The 19025-nt window shown below is 46.5% G+C and overlaps 2 protein-coding genes across 4 annotated transcripts; one reads left to right on the top strand and one right to left on the bottom strand.

Moving 5' to 3' along the window:
• Positions 1-58: 58 nt before the first annotated feature.
• On the bottom strand, positions 59-12781 carry HGSNAT (heparan-alpha-glucosaminide N-acetyltransferase). Of its 3 annotated transcripts, XM_076336924.1 has the most exons (18): positions 12662-12781; positions 12222-12361; positions 11604-11725; positions 10564-10633; positions 9838-9907; positions 8821-8937; positions 8621-8727; positions 8072-8148; positions 7411-7441; positions 6336-6496; positions 5846-5961; positions 5027-5148; positions 4300-4426; positions 4074-4160; positions 2799-2876; positions 2614-2684; positions 2362-2474; positions 59-1325 (listed from the first exon to the last, which is right to left on the bottom strand). In XM_076336924.1, the coding sequence occupies exons 1-18, from the start codon at positions 12743-12745 to the stop codon at positions 1144-1146; spliced, it is 1875 nt and encodes a 624-aa protein (XP_076193039.1). In that variant the 5' UTR covers positions 12746-12781; the 3' UTR covers positions 59-1143. The 3 variants fall into 3 exon arrangements, with proteins under 3 accessions (XP_076193039.1, XP_076193040.1, XP_076193041.1); XM_076336925.1 differs by lacking the exon at positions 8821-8937; XM_076336926.1 differs by lacking the exons at positions 11604-11725; positions 12662-12781 and having other exon boundaries at positions 12222-12319.
• A 188-nt stretch (positions 12782-12969) lies between these two features.
• On the top strand, positions 12970-17287 carry POMK (protein O-mannose kinase). Its single transcript, XM_076336916.1, has 2 exons — positions 12970-13580; positions 14116-17287. The coding sequence occupies exons 1-2, from the start codon at positions 13293-13295 to the stop codon at positions 14887-14889; spliced, it is 1062 nt and encodes a 353-aa protein (XP_076193031.1). The 5' UTR covers positions 12970-13292; the 3' UTR covers positions 14890-17287.
• Positions 17288-19025: the final 1738 nt, after the last annotated feature.

Here is a 19025-nt window from a genome sequence, read left to right as displayed (position 1 = left end):
TACTAAGGTGTGCGTCTTAGTTCTTTCCGTCTTTATACATACACAGAGAACATAGCAGGGTATTTCAGGCTTTTTATTAGCACTAGTTTGGAAATCACAGCATGAGTGAATTTCCTGAGTTTCCAAAAACTATTATCTTACATTGAATTGGTCTGCTATCTCTTCCTTTTTGGCTCAATTCTACCTGTATTGCTGGTTTTCAGATTCAGGGCCCTTACATAAACCCATTTATAAAGAGGATTGCTTTGATCGAACTTTGGCAATATCCAAGTGATTATACAAAGTCAATAGGAACTGGAGTGTAGCACGTGAAACTCGGACCTCATCCATGCTAGAGGTATGTAACACAAAGGCCCAGAACATGCACAAACGGGCTGCTAAACCTGTAGCAGCAGCATGCTGATGAATAAGCCAATAGAAGAGATCTTTGTCAGCAGGCTTCAGCAGGAGCCTAAACCTAAGGTTTTGATCCAAGACCAAATTAGAAGAACACAATGAAGAATGATCGGTTGAGGCACCACTTTCTGCAGCACACTGTAGCACACAAGTGCCCCTGAGCTTTCCCAGACAGTCACCGCACTGCCGACCCAAGTGCAGGGCTGAGGATGCTGCCAGTGCTCCCAAGTCAAAAAGATGGCCAAGGTAAATGTGTGCCAGTAGCCAGCGTGGTGCAGGCATGCGGTAGGTGCCAAGGGTATATACAAACCCCAGACCACATGAGTTAGGGGATGCCTTGTCAGATGCGACGACTGTTACCACACTCCCATTCTGATAACCCCTTGCAGTCACCACCCAGATCCCTTGCAGTTCCTTTTGCAAGCACCATCAGGCTGTCTTTAACTGCCCAACTATTGCACTATGTTCAGTTTCTCTATATGAAGGAGGGAGATCAGTAAAATATTTACAAAATACAGAAAACAGGAAGAGAGCAACTGCAGCAGACTAGTAAGTTTTTGCTAAATAGGAAATTACTGTCCCTTAAGTCACATAAAAGTCTTGATGACAACTTCCATGGCACTGTAAACTTGAACTAGTATCCCTTTTTAGTAATAGAGCCTAGCATGAGTGGCAATGTTTCAGGCTAATCCACCTTATGCGCTTGTCCCATCAGAATCTAGGCCTGCTACACCTTGACCACCTCTATCAGATTTTCCAGAATATCCTTCTCTTGTAAAGTAAATATGATATTATGACCCAAAGAGTTGTTGCAGTGAGGTTTTGAGTCAGATGCTCTGCGTGGGATTGACTGTCTTGCATCTTCCACTTAAAAGGGAAATAGTTTTCAAACACTTCGTGTCCAATGTAGACCAGGATTGAGTTCATTCCTGAAAGTAAGCACAGGTCATACCATCTGAAAGAGCAGGTAAGAGCTTGCTTCAGAGTAAGCAGGCAGAGGCATGCCAGGCTTATGAAACGGAGTGGCACTGAGACAACAACAGCTAATCACAACAGCTTATATTACTTGCCCCAAAGATGCTACACACAGGTGTTTTCAAATACAGTCTGAGGGGTTCTCTCCCCCAAAATGTTTATTGAAAAGAAATACAGACAACCTATATGCTAAATTGAAAATATAACCAAATCAGTATCCTGCAATTTTATTGACAAGGAGAATAATCACAGTTATTGTCTTCAGGGTGGGCAAGGGCCAACCTATTTGGTCAGATCTATTGCCTTTACAAACAAATGCTGACTGCTCTTCAAAGCTCTGGGATTTCTGGTAGGAGATATGATACCATGCTGTCACCCTACCCATCTTCCTGTCCAGACACCAGACACCAAAGCTGCTGAAAGGTTCCCTCTGCTGTGGGTTTGCATTCTGTACTCAGATGTTTGTCAAGAGCCCAGTGTGGTTAAAACCACAGTGGGATGCTTTGGGAGACAGGCTTATCTAAAAACACAGAGACAGAACCTACACAGCTGCCCAGGGGACTTCGTCTTCCACGTCTTCAGAAGTGGTATTACTCTGCTGACAGGCCTTTGAGTTTCCCATTAGGTTACCCAAGTCTCAGCAGTCCTTTCCAAAACCAACTACGAACCAGCTGTGGTATTTTGCTTGCTACTAGGCAGCTGTTCCCTGGGACCTTAACTCGAGACCAAACTGAGAATGGTCATTTGGCAATAGCAGCTTCCAGCCCTCATTTAAGGACTTGAAAGTCCCTCTCTCCTAAACATCTGGTCCCAAGTGTCCCAGTTCTACGCAAAGATTCAACTCGAGTTAATTATTCTGGCGTCCTTCAGGTTACCTCATTCTAAATCCCAACTCTATTTAAAGACAAGGGAAGCGCAGAAAACATAAAAGGATAGTATCAGTGCAGAAAGAATTGGAAGGAATACGTTTCCAGCCGTGATTTTACTGACCTGGGTAGAAAAATGGAGCACCCGACCACAGTCTCTTGACATCCACAAGGTAATATATCAGCAATAAGAGGATGAAGGCAAAGCAGCTCATGGTTGTCACATACGATATTGACCTACACACATTTTCAGTAGAAAGATTATTTAGAGAACTATGTGATACAGACAGATCTCAATATAAGAAAAGTAAAACATTCTCCAAGGTAAAATAGTACCTTAACAAAATCATACTAAAAGTCGTATCTCTTTGCTTACCATAAGTTCTTGTTTATGGGAATAAACCCTTCTTCTTTAGAACATTTTGTCAAGATAGCAGAAATAACTCCCTGAAATAGAAAGTTGCTAAAGTTTATATAACCACTGCAACATGTTTCAGAAATACTAAGTTTGCGTTGCATAAAAATACATCTATTAAAAAGCTACATAACTATCTGACTTACCATTACTATGCTCCATATGAAGAACCGACTCATAATTTGTTTGTGCTGGTCTTTGTAGAACAAGATAATTTTTCCTGCCTAATACAAAAGGAATAAAAAAAATGAATTAATGCCCATAAATGTAACTACACTTCAAGAGCCAGATATATTTGCCACCGGCTACCTGTGCTAAGACAGAGAACACAAATAGGATTTATATCAGCTAAGTGGCCGAAAGGCTCAGAATGGGAACTTTTTGCAAAGAATGGACACAGATGGGGAAAATAAGTAAATGCAACCCACTCAGCAACAGAGCTGCACCTTTTCTCCCTTCCCTACTACGTTAACACTGAAGAAGGGGACGAGCAACTTTGTTAGGTTAACGCAATGTGACTTGAGCTCCATGTCCCTCAGCAAGGATTGCACGAAGGAACAATGCCACATTGACTCCCGAGCGAGCCCCAACAGCTTCTCCACAGCGCCACGTCTCACCCTGGCCTGCTCGGAGCACACGCTCCTTTTCACGCACACTAAGAAATGTGTCCCGATGACTCATTCCTCAGTGTCACACTTCTGTTCCAAGCTCTGCCCCGCAGAGATTCCCGATCAGTTTTTACCCAGTGCTACATGCAGTAACATTCCTTTCCCAGCACAGGAGTTTCAGTTTGGTTAACGGCTGCTGCACAGACAGAAAAGCCAGCAATGACCAACTAGAACTGCATCAAAAACCAACATGATATCCTATTTTAAACACAGTGGTGAGCTGTGAGCTTTTGATGTTGGTGACACTAATGTGAACCCCTGCCTCCCTCGTGTCTGGAAAGGTGAGCACACCCATAGCACCTATGAAAGATGTCTAACACTGCATGTCAAGCGGAAAATTAGCAACGGGGAACATGTACAGCTGTGACCTTTAAAACCGTATGTTTAAAATGAAGCTGTGAAGTCTATGCGTCTCTTGGCCCTATTTTCCAACATGCAGAGCCAGCCTACTCCCAGCATAAGCCCAACCTTAAAACAAGCAAAGGAAGTTTCCGGGTGGATATTTTGCAAACTTCTTGTGTCCATCCCTTACAAAAACTGAGAAAAAGTCTTGGTTTATCTAATGCAAGCTACTGCCAGGTTAGATTCCACTTCTCTGACACTCACCTCAGGCTAAGTCAGCCTGAAAGCATTGCTCTGGAAAAGGTTTTATTAGAACCAGTCTCAGCCTTAAAGAAACTAAGTTGCCTCCCCACTTCCAAGATTCCTTTAAATCTTCCCATTATAGCACACAGCCAGAAAGTAGAGAGGTACCTGCAGTCCCAGAAATGCCATAAAAATGGTATTTATGGTCCCCAGAATCCCTTCAGGATCATATGGCATCGTTGTTTGGTAAATCACCTTAGAGAGAAAACAGTTGTTACAGGGCACCTGAGCAACCAATCTCCTTTCTCCTCCATCCCCCTGCATGTATCATTCCCAAGCCCCTCCTGACAGCTATGTTCAGTGCTCTTCATACTGCAAACCAAAAGCTACTTACACTTGAAGAGGGATGCTGATATATATGCTTTTCTCCAAGAAGCAAACGATCAATGTAACCAGCCGCTCCTCCAGTGCAGTTGGGATAGTTTCCAAAGTCTCCAATGCCCCCAGGACCAAGATAGCCCCTAGGACAGAAGCAAACAGGTTATGGCACAAAGTTTTGGTACTCTCCACCTGAATAGTAGCCGGTCCACTGGCCCAGCACAGTAAATGCTCGATGTTTTCCCTGGCCAGAGGCACACAGTGAAACACAGGTCCTACATGACAGCTGGCTGGTAGCCACCCTGTTTTGATCATCGCAATGCCATGAGCAGCTGAGTCATGAGGGGACAGGCAGTATCGGGAGCCTAAAGCAATGCCTCAGTTCAGCCCTGGCTACCCAGCCAGCTGCTCCACCTGCTCTGCAGGTGCTGTCCCTTTAAAGGGGCAAAGATAGGGACAGGGATGACATTGCGATGATCATATATCACTGCACACAGACCTCAGGGAGATTTTAATCCTCTTCTTCAGACAGAAAGGAACAACAATGTCACCTTTGTAACACCAGGTACTTTAGCATCAAAGTAAAGAAAGTTTCTTCACATGATGAATGCTTCCCTCAACCCCGCCAGCCTAAAAGCTCTCCTCTTCATTCCTTCCCTATAGCTAATAAAATGTATGTTCTACTCAGTAGAAGAAAAACAATCTGGTGCCCCACAGAAAGCAGTCTGAGTGCACAGTCTTACCTGGGACAACCTGGCACTGGTAACAAAAAGGTCAAGCAGAGCCAAATCACTTCTAACATCAGAATGAGAATCCACTGTGGCCAGTAGGGGAGAATATCCTGCAGAGCAGGACATGGCATCTCCTGCATGAGATGGAGGGAGGTGGGTATTAGCTGGCAAGTAAAAACCATGCCCTTGGGGACATCCTGTACTTCCTGGCAGGCAGTCCCCCAGATACAAGAGGGAGCTGTTGTCATTACAAAACTGCGTTCTACCAATAGACCTTTCATCTTCATGAACAATTTCCAGACACTTAGTTACTTGGGGGAGGGGGAGAAACAAAACAAAACAAAAGCCCACAATGTTTTTTAGCTTGGAAAATGTCAAAAGGAATTTTGATTCATGAGTAGAACAAAAGCCTTTTGGGAAAACAGACTCCAGAAAGGCCAAAAAGCAGTATTACTTTCCCCTGCTGTGAAAAAACACTGCCAAAATTAACCGGACAAAACACAGGCCACAGGACTCAGCATAGAGATGCCTGTCCCTTGGGTCCCTTGGCGGTGGAAAGTCATCAAAAGTGCCTGGGAATGCCTGCTTCTAAGCACCATCTGAATGGATCGGTGAAATCCTAAAATACAGCAAAGCTAGATGTGAAAAAATGCAGACTGGGACGCTGAAGGGTGCATGTTCCCCAAAATTTTTGCCAGGTCACACTGCACTACACGAGGTAAGATGCTACATGTTTTCTCATCATTTCTCATGTGTTCTTTGTGCCCAAACAAGAGCAAAAGCTCCCAAACCCTACTCCAGTATCACTTGTCATCTCCCCACATAACTCACCAAGGTCCCACTCTCAGTCCCAGCTCTTGTAAATAGGAGTTCGAGAGCAGCAACCACCAGGTACGTGAATCCCAGCCTCTGGAGCACCCCAGGAATACGCAGATTATCCCAGGACACTGAAAAACGTGCAAGCAATGTGGAAGAGGAGCAAACATGGGCTCTTTTGTAAATATGAAAGCTACCCTTCTCCAGGGAGAGCTGAGACCCACTGCACTTGCAGGTACAAGGGACACCTACACTCTGCCACCTCACTTTCTGTAAATCATAACCCCGGGAAAGTCACCGCTAAGCTGATAAACAGTGGTCGGCACAGGGGTCAAACAGAGAATTGCATCAGTGCAGAACTGAACAGCACTCTACAGGATACCATCAAACTGCCCCCATGCGACCGGTCAGTACAGCAAGGTTGACACTGTTTTCTCAACAGCCCAGCCAAGGAGGCAGGAATGACAGTTGCAGAAATACAAGGAAGAGAGCAAGTTCCACTCACATGGTCCAAGGCAGTAATTGGGATTCACAACTATGATTCCCAGCAGGATTAGCAGAAAACTCCTCCAGAGGATCTTCCCAAGCACCTTCCGCTTGGAACTTCCCCATCTCAGCATGGAGCTCAGTGACAGCGATATCGATGTCCCCATAATGAACACAAACCTGGAGAACAGAGCGGATGGGAAATGGAGCTGACAGATGTCTCATCACACATGTGCGTGACAGCAAACACTAAAGCTAACAGAGTAGCCTGCATTGGCCCAACAGAAATGCATCCATTGAGTGAAATTGGACAACTTTATTTCCTCTGATTGCTAGGAATTCCCAGACAACTGAGCTTGCACTATGGGACCTTTCCACCTCTTTCTGTGGTCAGTTGAGGCAATAAAGTTCAGGGAAGTAATTGCATTCTTGCAATTGGATTTCTGCAGCAATACATATGCCACCAAAAAATTCCACTACCCAAAATTAAATTACCATCTTCAGAGCAGTAAAACACAAGCTGCAAATCTATGATTCAAATTCAGAACTGACCCCCTCCTCCCCTCTAGATTAGGTTCACAGTCAAAGTCCAGCTCCCATCTCCAAGAGTAACCACAACCGGTCTGTATTTTAGAGAAGCATGCTAGGGGCAGATGGGATAATTGCTTCCCCATAAGACCATTCTCTGGTTATATAGAGATTAGCTTAATCCAAAATTCCCTTGGCTATTTTATCTCTGGATACACATCAGTCCAGCTTTGAATCTTGCCAGATTGACCGCCTTCAGCACAGTAGCATGGCAATGAGCTCCCCAGGGATACTGCACTTCCACTGGCAGTGTAACCCTGCGCCCCCCACTGACATTGTGTGGGGGGAGGAAGGAGGATGCGGGGCAGCCAAAAGCACTTAGTTCTTCTACTGGTTCATAAGAATGATGCTGTTATCTGGAGGGGCAGATTCCTATCAACCGTTTAACACAAAGTCTCCCCTCCAAATACATTTCCACATGGAGGCTAGGTGCACACAATGTTCTCCCTGCAACCCTTAACATAAAGAATCACTTGACACAAGAACTATTCCTCAGGAAGACTTACCATGGAAACACCAGATCTGCCACTGTTAATCCTACAGAGAAATACGAAGGAACACGTTATTTACCTCAAACCCTCCCTACATTTTAACAACATTACTGTTGAGTTTCCAGAGGAATTGCAGGCTGCTTGCCATTATTTGACGCCCCAAAATCTAAAACATGTTATAAACAAAACTTACAAAGAGCTAATCATCTTGCTTCACTGCTTTTACCATTCTTCAAAAATAGGGTCAGAACTGATTGCTGTGTCTTGGGAAAGATTTCAGGGATTGGATCCTTGCTATTCTCCACTAGGGCAGCATGATGCCCGACCCCTTCCCCATCAGCTTGCCAATCAAGGCATTATGTTCGTACAGCATTGAGCACCATCAGCTTGACTGTGGTCATTAAACAACACAGAAAAGTTAAAGATATGAACCTGTGTCAAAAATGAAAAGGTTACACACAGATTGTGATCTGAAACCATCCCATCACTGTGTGACAAGCAGGACTATACACTGCTTTGCCCATATACCTAACAGGCCAGATACCCTGCTGAGGCAAACTGGCACAGCGTCCCAGCCTTCAGCTGAGCAACAGATAGCTGCAGCAGCTGCAATGCTAACCATATCTAGATACTGCTGCAGTTAAAACCCAGATTAACTGTCTCAATTGTACTTTACCGTTCCAACTCTCATGTTTGAAGAACCAGTATTTTCCTCCTCCATAGTTAACAAACACCATAATTATAAGAGAGAGCCTAGAAAGACAACAAAAAAACCACACACAAAGTATCACATGTCGATGAAATACATATGTATGAACACACAGTTAATGTTTACCCCCATTAAAACATTTCTAACTGTGAGATCTGGTTTATTTTATTTTTGAAGCAAGATTATGTACAAGGTTTCCAGCGCTGCCAACCAGGAAGCAGCGTTTCAAAGATCATGGGTGGCGGTGAACCAAAGTAAGCTCCTTCACATAGCGTTTTCGCACTGAACATATGTTGTTCTTTTCCACCCTCTGCCACAACGTTAATGTTTCCTCAAACTAGATCAACTGCAAAGCGTTTCGGAAAATCCAATAATTAAAACCTTGATTATCTTCCAAGTAAAACAGACCCCCTTGAACCATCCATCTGCTATATATTTCCATACACTGTCAAACCGCCATTAGAAAAATCTCATTCCCCTTGGAGGAGCTGCTTTTGAGCAAGGTCTTATGCTCACCCTCGGAACGTGTCCAGGGAACGCAGCCGCTGCCGAGAGGCTGTGCTCCACAAACGCGGGGTGGGATCACCGCTAACGGAGTCTGTTGTGTTCGGGGACCCGAGCTCCTTTGGGAACAAACCAGACACACAAAGGGCAAGTCAGCAGCTGCATCAGCTGCCCAAGGAAAAGAGGTCAGCAAACTGCAAACTTTCACATACTGTGTTTGTCTTTGTTCTCCCCATCTTCCTCTTCCTTTTGTTTCCCCACTTGTTACTTCTAGCCCCTTCATGGCTCCACCATACTGCAATAATATTTGCAGATGCTCCACACTCCACCTTTGACCAGGGTGGAAACAACAATGCAGTGAAAAGAGCCTGTGTTTGAGACTCATGAGAGTTGGGTCCAGTCCAAATCAGCCACAGACTTGCCGTCACTGTGAGTGCTGCTTTACAACAAAGCTGAGCAGATCCAGTTGCTGACTCTCAAACAGGATCCATCCCATCCCATCAGCACTTCTCTGACACCACAGAGAGACTGTTTAGTGAGCTAAACCAGCACAAAATGAATCCTTTTCAATGCAGGAGTAGCTTCTTTCCAATTGAGTTCCCTAAATCACTCTGATCAGCCCCAGTGACAGCATAAAGAAGCAGACATCGCTGTAACACAGCTATGGAGATGAACAACTGCAAGAATTGCTGCAGAGCTCTGCTCCCAAGTCTTTTGATTCTAGACAGGTTTGGACCCCCTAGATGTGAAGCCCAGACTGTGATGATCTATCTATATTCTAGTACAAAACATGGCTCACACAGAAACGCCAGCTCTAGGGCTGCCAGAGAAATCTTGTCTTAAGTGTAGATCCTGCTAAAATTCCTACTGTGCTGGAAGCAGACATGAAAGCTGGCATTTCTTCCCTTCCCTTACATTGTCTATGTCAGAAGAGGACAGTATTTTCACTGACACATTTGCTTCAACGGAACTAAAAACGGCACAGAGCCGTATGTTCAAGACTTGCAAGAGCTCTACTGGGAATCCACTAAACTTGCGTGGAAACCCAGTCTAGCACTTTCCATTGACATAAAATTGCCTGTCTGACATCAATACAAGATTTGCCAAGGGGAACATGCACAAAGGGAAGATGATTAGTAATAAACAAGTCCCCAGATGTCCAGATAGTGTGTGTTCCTCAGAGATGAAAACACTACAGAATGCAAATTAAAGATACGGTGGTCACTCACAGAATTAATCAGACGATCAGTTTCTCTGGGGTTCAGTTTCTTGTAAACCCAGTTTCTGACTGGATCAATTCTGAAAATTAGTAACAGTTTAAAACACAAAACAAAACAAGAAGTACTTTATGACAACTTCATCTTAATATCAACTATTTAGCAGCATAAATCAAAAGTTGGGACAGTCCCTATTTCTGTTTTCCCAGCTCACATATGTAATATTGAGATTCAGCCAGTACCTGGGACCTCAGTGAAGTCCAGCTATGTACTTACACTGCCACAAGCTCAGGTTCAGGGGCTTTATTCTCAAGTTGTTTATAGGCACGGGTGATTCACGTCATTCAGTACACGGGATGGAAGGCTGCATATGCTACACACGCTTAGGTCCCACTGACTTGTATTGCCAATTCAGGGCTAGAGCCAGGAACAAGTCACGGGAGGGTAAGGCAGGGTGTGTGTGAGCTTACAGTGGACGTCACCTGCTCTGCAGTAACCGCTCTACACACAAGCTAACAAGGCTGCAAGATGTCCCTCAAGGGAAATCGTATCACTCTGTATTTATTACCATATGGACAGCTACCACAGCTTAACTTGTACGTGGCAACCTGATAACAGGATGTGATCTGCAAGCAGGGCCACAGTGGGACTCTGAAGCACTACCACACTATGACGCATGTTTTTAAACTGGTGGCCCCACTTCATGTGTGAGGAGGTATTACAATACTGTTCACTTACTTCATAAAAAGGCGCCCGACAATCAGGATAGCAAGGATCCCCATGTAAACCAGGAAAGCAAAGAGAATAGCTACATGAAAGAGGAAGAACACAACTCTGTAAATGATCTAACAAAAACATTCAGCAGCCTGGGCTTGGCCAAGTGTGACACAAACATGACAAAAAGCCCAACCCACCAATCATCACACCACCTTCTCCATGCAATACATATCCCCAGCCTGAGTCCCAGAGAAAAAAAAAAAAAAGAACACAACCCCAAAACAACCCAAAACAAAAGCAAGCTAGTTTCAAAGTGCAGCTCAGTGACTGCACATCTCGGCATAAAAAAGGCAAAATAAAACTGCACTGCATCACAAGGCAATGGTGAGAAAACAGTCGATGTGCTATACGTTCTGAAGAAGAAACTAGAGATTTAGAAACAGTCTCAACATGAAGAAGACAGGGGAGAGGGTAATACACCAAGTTTGCAAGCATGGAGAATTTTTCTTTATAGCTGGAAAACTGGAAGGACTGAGGAATAACCTAATGTAAAGGAAAAGAATGGAAGAGATGTAGACGAGAGTTTGAAACAGCCCTGGAAAAGAGATGAACAAAAAAGCAAGAGCTGAGGTTTAAAATTAAAAGCGCAACAACAAACAAAAATCCAAACACTGTATGAATTGTTTCCCATTTTGTGAGAGAAGCAAGATAGAGGGAAGAAGAGGGACGATTCTGTGTACATACGTAAAACATGCAGGGAAACAGGAACTAACTACAAAAATAGCTCCCTCCAGACACATACCCACTGACTTTTCTGGGCTAATCCCTGCTGCAAATAGGTTGTGGTCATACAGTATATCATGTGAAGAGGCCTGATCTTGGTCAGGGCCTCAAGATGGGTGTATAAAACATAAGGAGGTAAGATGCTGAGGGAGAAGAGGAGGAAGCCCATGACACATCTTCAGCACAGCACGAGTGGCTGCACAGGCTTTTTAGGAAGTTGGTTCTGCTGGGAGACATGCAAGTTGTAGAATGAAAGGGGAAAACAGAGCATTACATACGGAGGTAGCTGTTGATAGGGCCTTCATTGATGACTAGGTCACAAGAAACAGTTTTGGTGCTTGTACTTAGGGTCTTTACCACAAGGGAATAATTGCCAAACTCTCCAAAATGATACTGAATCCTGCAAAGGATAAAGGAAACGAAACTTGCTGAGCCATCACTGCTACGTGCAGGTACCACAGCAGCATTTGGGGGGCTGTAAGCCTGAATGCTTGTAGGAAAGGCAAGCTGAAAACTTGGCCTAACAGCGTGATCTAGCAAGGAGCTTCCTGGCTCTGCCTTTGCCAAGCGTTACCCTCCCCTAGCTCAACATAGATGCATTACCACACATGCGCTGCCTACTACATCACCTGTCTTCTTGAACTACAGCCTCTCTGCAAGACACACCAGGCACTTGCACATGCTGGCTCAACGCATACCATTTCAGCTCCTGCTTGCACCTAAATCCTTTCAGCACAATTACAATGTACGCCACAGTTACAGCAGCGGGGGAAGGACTGAACTCTAGGTCTAAACAGTCAGGAAAAAGGAGGTAATAATAGGCACACAGCTTTAAGAAAAAAAACCCAAATATAGGATGGGGCTATCCAGGTGTTCTCTGGGGCTGGGCCACATACTTGCAGAGCTCTCTGTCACCCACAGAGCCATTGAGCAAAAGGGTGAGTGGATGCTGGGTATCAACCATTACTGCCGCCGTGCCTGGTTTTCTCAGGCTCCCGTTGCTGGGTGGGACGAACACCAGGAACTCATACAAGCACTGTGGAAGAAGAGAGGGAAGGGAGCTCATTAGTGCCAAAGGAGAAAGGGGGTCCTGCTTCGCATAGCGGCAAAGGAAAAGACAAGGGAAGATGCCCAGGGGCTGGGAGCAGCTCCCGCTGCGGGGCTTCCCGGCGTGCCACTCGAAGGTAAAACCAAAGCGAAGCAATCTTAACAAAGCCATGGGGAGACGCCAGAAAAGCCAAGCTGCCCCGCCGAGGGCTGGGGCAGAGCTGTCAATAGCGGAGGCCGGGGGGTGACACACACACGGCACAACCCCTCCACGGCTCCCTCCGCTCACCTGGTAGCAGGCGCCGGAGAGAGCGGCGAGGCGGAGGCCCTGCGCCGGCAGCTCGTTGCGGACGAGCAGCAGGGCCTGGTCCATCCGGCCCGGGGGGCGCCGCTCCGCCGCCGCCCCCCCGCGGGGCCCGAGCCCGCTCCCCTCCGGCGGGCCCTCCCCGTGCGGCTGTGTGAGGCCGGGCGCCATCAGCAGGGCGCCCAGCGCCGCCGCCACCGCCGCCACCAGCCCCGCCGCCGCCGCCGCCATGTCACTGCGCTCCGCCCCGGGGCGGTGCCGCCGCCACCACCGCCCTGCGCGGCCGCGGCGGGGCCGGGAAGCGCCGTCGGTCCTCCCACTCCCCCGGCTGCTGTGTTTTCCGCGGTCAAACGTCCCTGCCCGGGGTGGCCGGCAGCCCGGGCCCTCCTGTTTAGAAAACCAGGGGGATGAACAGCGAGCGTCGAGCTTGAAACCGCTTTTAACATATACCGCTGCCACGCGTGGCCTTTCTCGTAGGCTGCAGGCTCAGGACTGTGGTGTCTGCGAGGCGATTGTGTAGCCTGCAATGAAAAAGCCCCACAGACGTTCATCCCCGGGCTGGGAAGAGTGTCCTGCTTAGCCTCCGTCTTTCACGGAGAATGCAGAAGGCACGGCCATGGAAAAGAAACCACACTTCGTTAGGAGGGAGTTTCCTCCCAGGGAGGTGTCATCTGTCTCGTTGGCATTACTGTTCGCGGCCATCCTGCTCCTTAATGCCCTTCTCTACCTGTACGTCAACAAATTTTACACCTCTTCGGGACGCGCCGAAACAGACCCCGGCCTCTGCCCTTTCGGGTACTTCAAATTGGGAGCAGTGAAGAATTGTTCCCCGTGGCTCTCTTGCGAAGCCATAAATAGGGAAGTCAGGAAACTCAAGTGTGTTGGTGAAGGTGCTGTGAAAAAGGTGAGTTTGGTTTTCCTTTCTTCTCTCCTGTGGATAAAGAGCTTTCACTGTTTGCTGGCTAATTAATGCCCATACTGCTTTATAATTATCCTTGCAGCAGCTAATTACTGTAGACATCCAGGGGCATATGGCCACTGATAAGGTGCACAGAACAGGTAGGAGAGCATGACCAGAGCCCTGGGCCACCTCTCTGACACTGAACGACATCCAGCTACACAAGAAAAATCACAGAGATCGGTGAAGCGCTTGTGGAGCGTGGTACAATCATGGCAGAGTAAGCCTGGCTGGTTGGGTGGTATGAAATAATTTAATTCATCTGCATTGCCCATTCCAAAGAAAACTTAGGAAATTGTGATGTAGTTACAATGTCGGTAAGGGCTTGCTGTGACAGGTACATGGCCTTACCTAAAGGCTTGACTGTGCCTGGTGACTGTAATTTGCAGTTGTGACAAAGTCACTCGGAGGTCAGCGGCAGCTGGTAGCAGTCAGTGGAAGAAGGCTCTCCACGTGTCTTATGTGTCTCTTGTGTTCTCAGGTCTTCCTTTCCGAGTGGAAGGAAAACAAAGTGGTCCTTTCACAGCTCACCAACTCAGAGCTGAAGGAGGACTTTCTCCACGGACTGAAGATGCTGAAAGCACTTCAAAGCAAGCATGTTGTCCGGCTGCTTGGCTACTGTGTGCAGCAGTTCACAGTCCTTACCGAGTACCATCCTCTAGGCTCCCTGAGGGGCCTGAATGAAACTCTGCACATCCCCAAGTACAAGGGCATGAACACCTGGCATCGCAGGTTGATGCTTGCTATAGACTATGTGAGCATCATTCGGTACCTGCACAGCAGCCCTCTGGGCACCTTAGTGATGTGCGACTCGAATGACCTGGACAAGGTCCTCTCTCAGTATCTCCTAACAAGTGACTTTCACATCCTGGTGAATGATTTGGACGCTTTGCCTCTTGTGAACAGGAGTGCCGGCAGGCTGGTGAAGTGTGGTCATCGGGAGCTCCGGGGCGAGTTTGTAGCTCCTGAGCAGCGTTGGCCCTATGGAGAAGAGGTGCCATTCGAGGATGACCTCATGCCTCCCTATGACGAGAAAACAGACATCTGGAAAATCCCGGATGTCTCCAATTTTTTCTTGGGCCATGTTGAAGGAAGTGACATTGTGCGACTGCATTTGTTTGACATCCATGCAGCATGTAAGAAGAAGGACCCGGCTGAAAGGCCTTCTGCCCAAGAGGTCTTAGACACCTACAGGAAAGTTTTAACTCTGCTTATTCGGGAGGCGGCCATGCCTGGTACTAGGGAAATGTTATAGTGAATCGTGAGACAAACAACATACTGAAGTTGATGTCCTTCCTATTTATTTAGCTTGCCTGAAGGGCAAAATCTCTGTCCCCAAAACTGAGAAGATAAGAACAACTGAATTTGTACCTTTTGATTTAAAAAAAAATGAATCCACCCAATGCTGGAAGCTGTGCAATCTTCCCATTGGCATGTTTAATCTATCGTTAGAAGAGGAGGAGGGAAAGAAATTAAATTGTGTGGGTGCGGGGGGAAATTTGTTCCTCAAGAAATAATAAATTTTCTTTTGCAACATTTACACAAAAACTGTCTTAAAAAAATTTACAGAAGAAGAGTTAAAAAAAAATACTGGCCCACTTAAACTGGTTGGCAGAGGACTGGAGAGCAGAGACCATGGCATGTGCCCCACAAGCTTTGTGCTGATTCCTGTGGCTTTGGCCATGTCTTACCTACAAAGCCCTCACCCACTTCCCCTTGGAGTAAAAGCAGTGGGTGAACCCCGATGCCAGAGCCCCCAACGGCAGTCTCTCCCTGCTGGATGGGGAATAGGTTGTTTTTGGAGCTGTACGGCCATTGCTCTGTGGGCCCCGTATCCCACACCAGCAAGCATGTGGCCATTTTGTAAGCAAGCGGGTGATGCAGATCCTGAAGAGACTGCTTGCAGACACGTGCTCTTGGTTTTCAAGCCTTTGCCCCGTAGTGTTCTCAGATGGGCTCTTTGGAGATGAAGCTGTAAAACAGGAGTCTCTTGCTCTTTTTTAATCCACAGATATCCTGAGCACTTTGGAAGAGAGCTGAAGCGTATCTTTTTTTCATTCACTTATCCTTGCTGAGTGTCATCATGACTCCATGGAAGGGGGGAGAACAAGGAACTGAAGGAGAATGTGAATTCCACAGCAATAAGCGTTAAACAAGAGCTTTGGAAAATAAAAGCCGTATAGTCACAGCATACAACTCTGTTGGGTCTGAATACAAAGCCCGCTAAGCATAAAGAAAGGCTGCTTTTTTGTTCAGCGTGTTTAGGAGAAAGCTTTTGGTACCTACATGGGTGTTACAGCGTTGTACCAACAGGAAAGGAAGAATAATGATGCCTTAATCCCGCAGTAGGCTCTGTTTGGTGGGACTGGGATGTACTTGTTCTCTTGGTGAAAAAACAGGAATAGTATGAATGAGACACATGGGCTCTACCATTACGCACCTGAGGACTTTCTGCTCTGCGGACTAGGTCTTTGAAAGACCTAAGGGCCTGAGACAACATTCACGTTTTGACCTGAGAGGTGATTTGTAAGCAGAGAAGTACATGGTCCTTTCTGCTGAAGAGATTGATTCTGTTCTTTGCTGTGCTGATATTCCTCTTCACCTAAACAAGCCATGTTACCACTGCAGTGAGAACATGCAGTCAGTTTGTATACATAATGTTGAAACACGTGTGTTCTATTGCTACCAAAATTTTATTATAAATGGGAAAACTTTCCTGTGAATTACTAAATTCATACCTGATTTCATACAATGCCAGTAGGAGCTGGCATTTAAAGACTCCTCATTATGGCTTTCCTTTCCTTCTGGGCAGTCTGTTTTCTTAAATTAGCAGATTTTTGCCATTTTTCACTTGTGCAGTCCTTCCTGGCAGCTTTCCTGCTCAGGTTCTCAGGAAGCAAAGCTCCTCAGGGTCTCCAAAAGAGAACAATGATTTTTGGATGCTTCGTGTTTGTTTTGGACTTTGACTCAAAACATTTTAAAGAAGCCTGGGGAAAAAGAATGCTCTCTCTGTTGTAATTGTATCATCCAGCCCATGAACTCTTGAGTCATTATTATTAGGGTTAGAGTTCTACAGTTCCAGCATGAATCCAGGATGTGCAACAGTTGGAAGAGCATCCTGTTACAGCTCCTCAAAGCCAGGGATCAAGCTTTGAAGGGCCAAGAGTCAAACCTTTTGCATGTGTCCCCAGCAATAACTTGTTACCTCTTGTTAGCCATCATGTATACTTGAAAGAAAAATCAGCATCTGATGGCTGTGAAGTAAACATACCGTGCATTTTTTATGAGAGTAGCAAGGACAGACAAGAAGAACCTGCCAAGCCTCTTATGCTGGTCTCTCTTGGTTAAGACAAGCTTCTGCTTGGATTCTTGCTCTGTTGTGTACTGTTGCACCTTGCAAACAGCCATATTAATTTCACAGAGCGAAAAACAAATGAGGACAAATTCTGGTTCTGAGTAATTATCTTGCTGTGGAGATGTCTCTGTTCCTGGATGAAATAGTTACAATTTTTTTTAAGAAAAGGTGTTTCCCTAAATATTCACCCTGAGCACAGTCCTCTGCATGTCTCTTCCCCATTCCCACTCCTTCAGCTTGTGTGTTGTCCAGCATTGTATTTCAGCAGGAATAAATTACATTTGTTCTGAATACAGCATTATGGAGCTTCGAAGTTTCTTTTTTGGGATGTTGTTTCTGTCTATGAGGAAACACTAGATGGCAGCATGAAGGTCAGCTTAGCCTTAGTTATTAGCAGTTGCAGTCTCTCATGCCCAAACATAGCCAGAATCTGGCCTTGGAGCCAGTATTTTGCTAGCAAACTTCCATAAACCCCTAAAAGATCTCATTGTGCTTGCATTAGCGAGTCTGTAGTAACAAGACAGATAGATATAAGGGCTGTCAGAAGAGCTACACATGACAGTTGAAGGGGCTACCTCCCCTTTAACTTGCTCATGGTATTTGTGTACTTTACCGTCCCTTTTAATCTCAACCTGGTGCAACCTCAACCAAGTTGGAATGCCACCTCCTTCCAGTCTTTCAGTAAAATCAGAGGAGTTTGCGCCCTTTCCATCTTTCTGTTCTTTCCCACTAACCCTTTCCACAATCTCAAGATTGCATGAATCCTGTCCTTCCCACATTTCCAGCTTCTTTTCCCTTAACGGGAAGAGGCAAGGCCTCATGGAGACAGAAAAAGAGGCAGGACAGCCCTACATGCAGTTGCCTCCACTCTTTCCAATTCTCTCTGCTGGCCATTCCAGTTTTCACCACCAATGACAGCCTTGGATAAACATTCGCGGGCTTTGCTGCCTCAGTACAAGCAGCTCTGATATGTCTGGTGGAAAACATCAAAGGATGAAGAGCAGGAAGAGGCCTGTTCACAGCTGGAAGCCTGCAAGCCCCTCTCTCCTCATCCACTCCCCAGCCAGCTCTAGGCCAGTGGACATGACCTCCCATGCCAAGACCACTGCCACAGCTCTGCCTAACCTCAACAATAGCTGCTGGTTCTCATCTCAAGGTCAAATCAAGGGCCCCGCATTCCCTGTCCTTTCCCACAAAAGATGCTTCTCCTGGGGTGGTTATTGCCAGGTTTCCTATTGTATCCCTGTTCCTCCATCCCAAAAGTCCAGCCAAAGAAGCTGCACAAAGACGCAGGCCACACAAGGAGAAGGACTGCTACTGGTGCTCATCTCCTGCAGAAAAAAAGGAGGTTCCCCAAACCACCTTGGTCAGTGTCAAGGCAGATAAGGTCCCCGTGGGCACAGGGCTTTTGTTTGCTGCCATCACCAAGATGAATGCCTTCGGTCTGGCCCCTTGCCCAGGGACAGGACAACCCTTTTGCTGAGGTCAGTGATCTGCACCACCTTGCCCTTCCCTTTTGGGCAATGCCTCCTCTGCCATCCCTGCAGCAGTCCCACAGCACATCCTGCCCACCCCATCTGACCAGCTAGACAAAGAACCAAAGCAGAGACCGTCTCCCAGACTCAAGAAATAGCACCTGGTTCCCAGACTGAACCCCCCTGGGACACTGCTGTGCCAGCAGCGGAGGAGACGGGGAGACCTAGGACATGCCATCTGAGCCTGCTGACAGTCTGGCTGCAGGTGCCAGCTGTGTCAGGGCACCTGGACCCACTACTGGTATGGTATGCTCTACCCTTGGCCCGATGCTGTTGCCAAAACAAATTCCCAGTGGATTTCCCAATAAAGTTTAGCCCTTACCAGGTAGGTTTGTACCACAGGATACAGAATGGAAACAGTCTGTCTCAGAGCAGAGTCCCAGATTCAGTTCAAACCCACTGCTCCTTTCTTTTTCTCCTCAGAGTCATCCAAAGAGTAGCACTGTCAAGGTTATGCTGTTTTCCTTTCCAAACTGCCTGCGGGCTGCAGGTTTCTAGGTG

This window comes from Aptenodytes patagonicus, chromosome 4 (genome assembly GCF_965638725.1).
Source record: "Aptenodytes patagonicus chromosome 4, bAptPat1.pri.cur, whole genome shotgun sequence".
Taxonomy (NCBI): Eukaryota; Metazoa; Chordata; class Aves; order Sphenisciformes; family Spheniscidae; genus Aptenodytes; species Aptenodytes patagonicus.
This window is presented reverse-complemented; position numbering and strand designations above follow the sequence as displayed.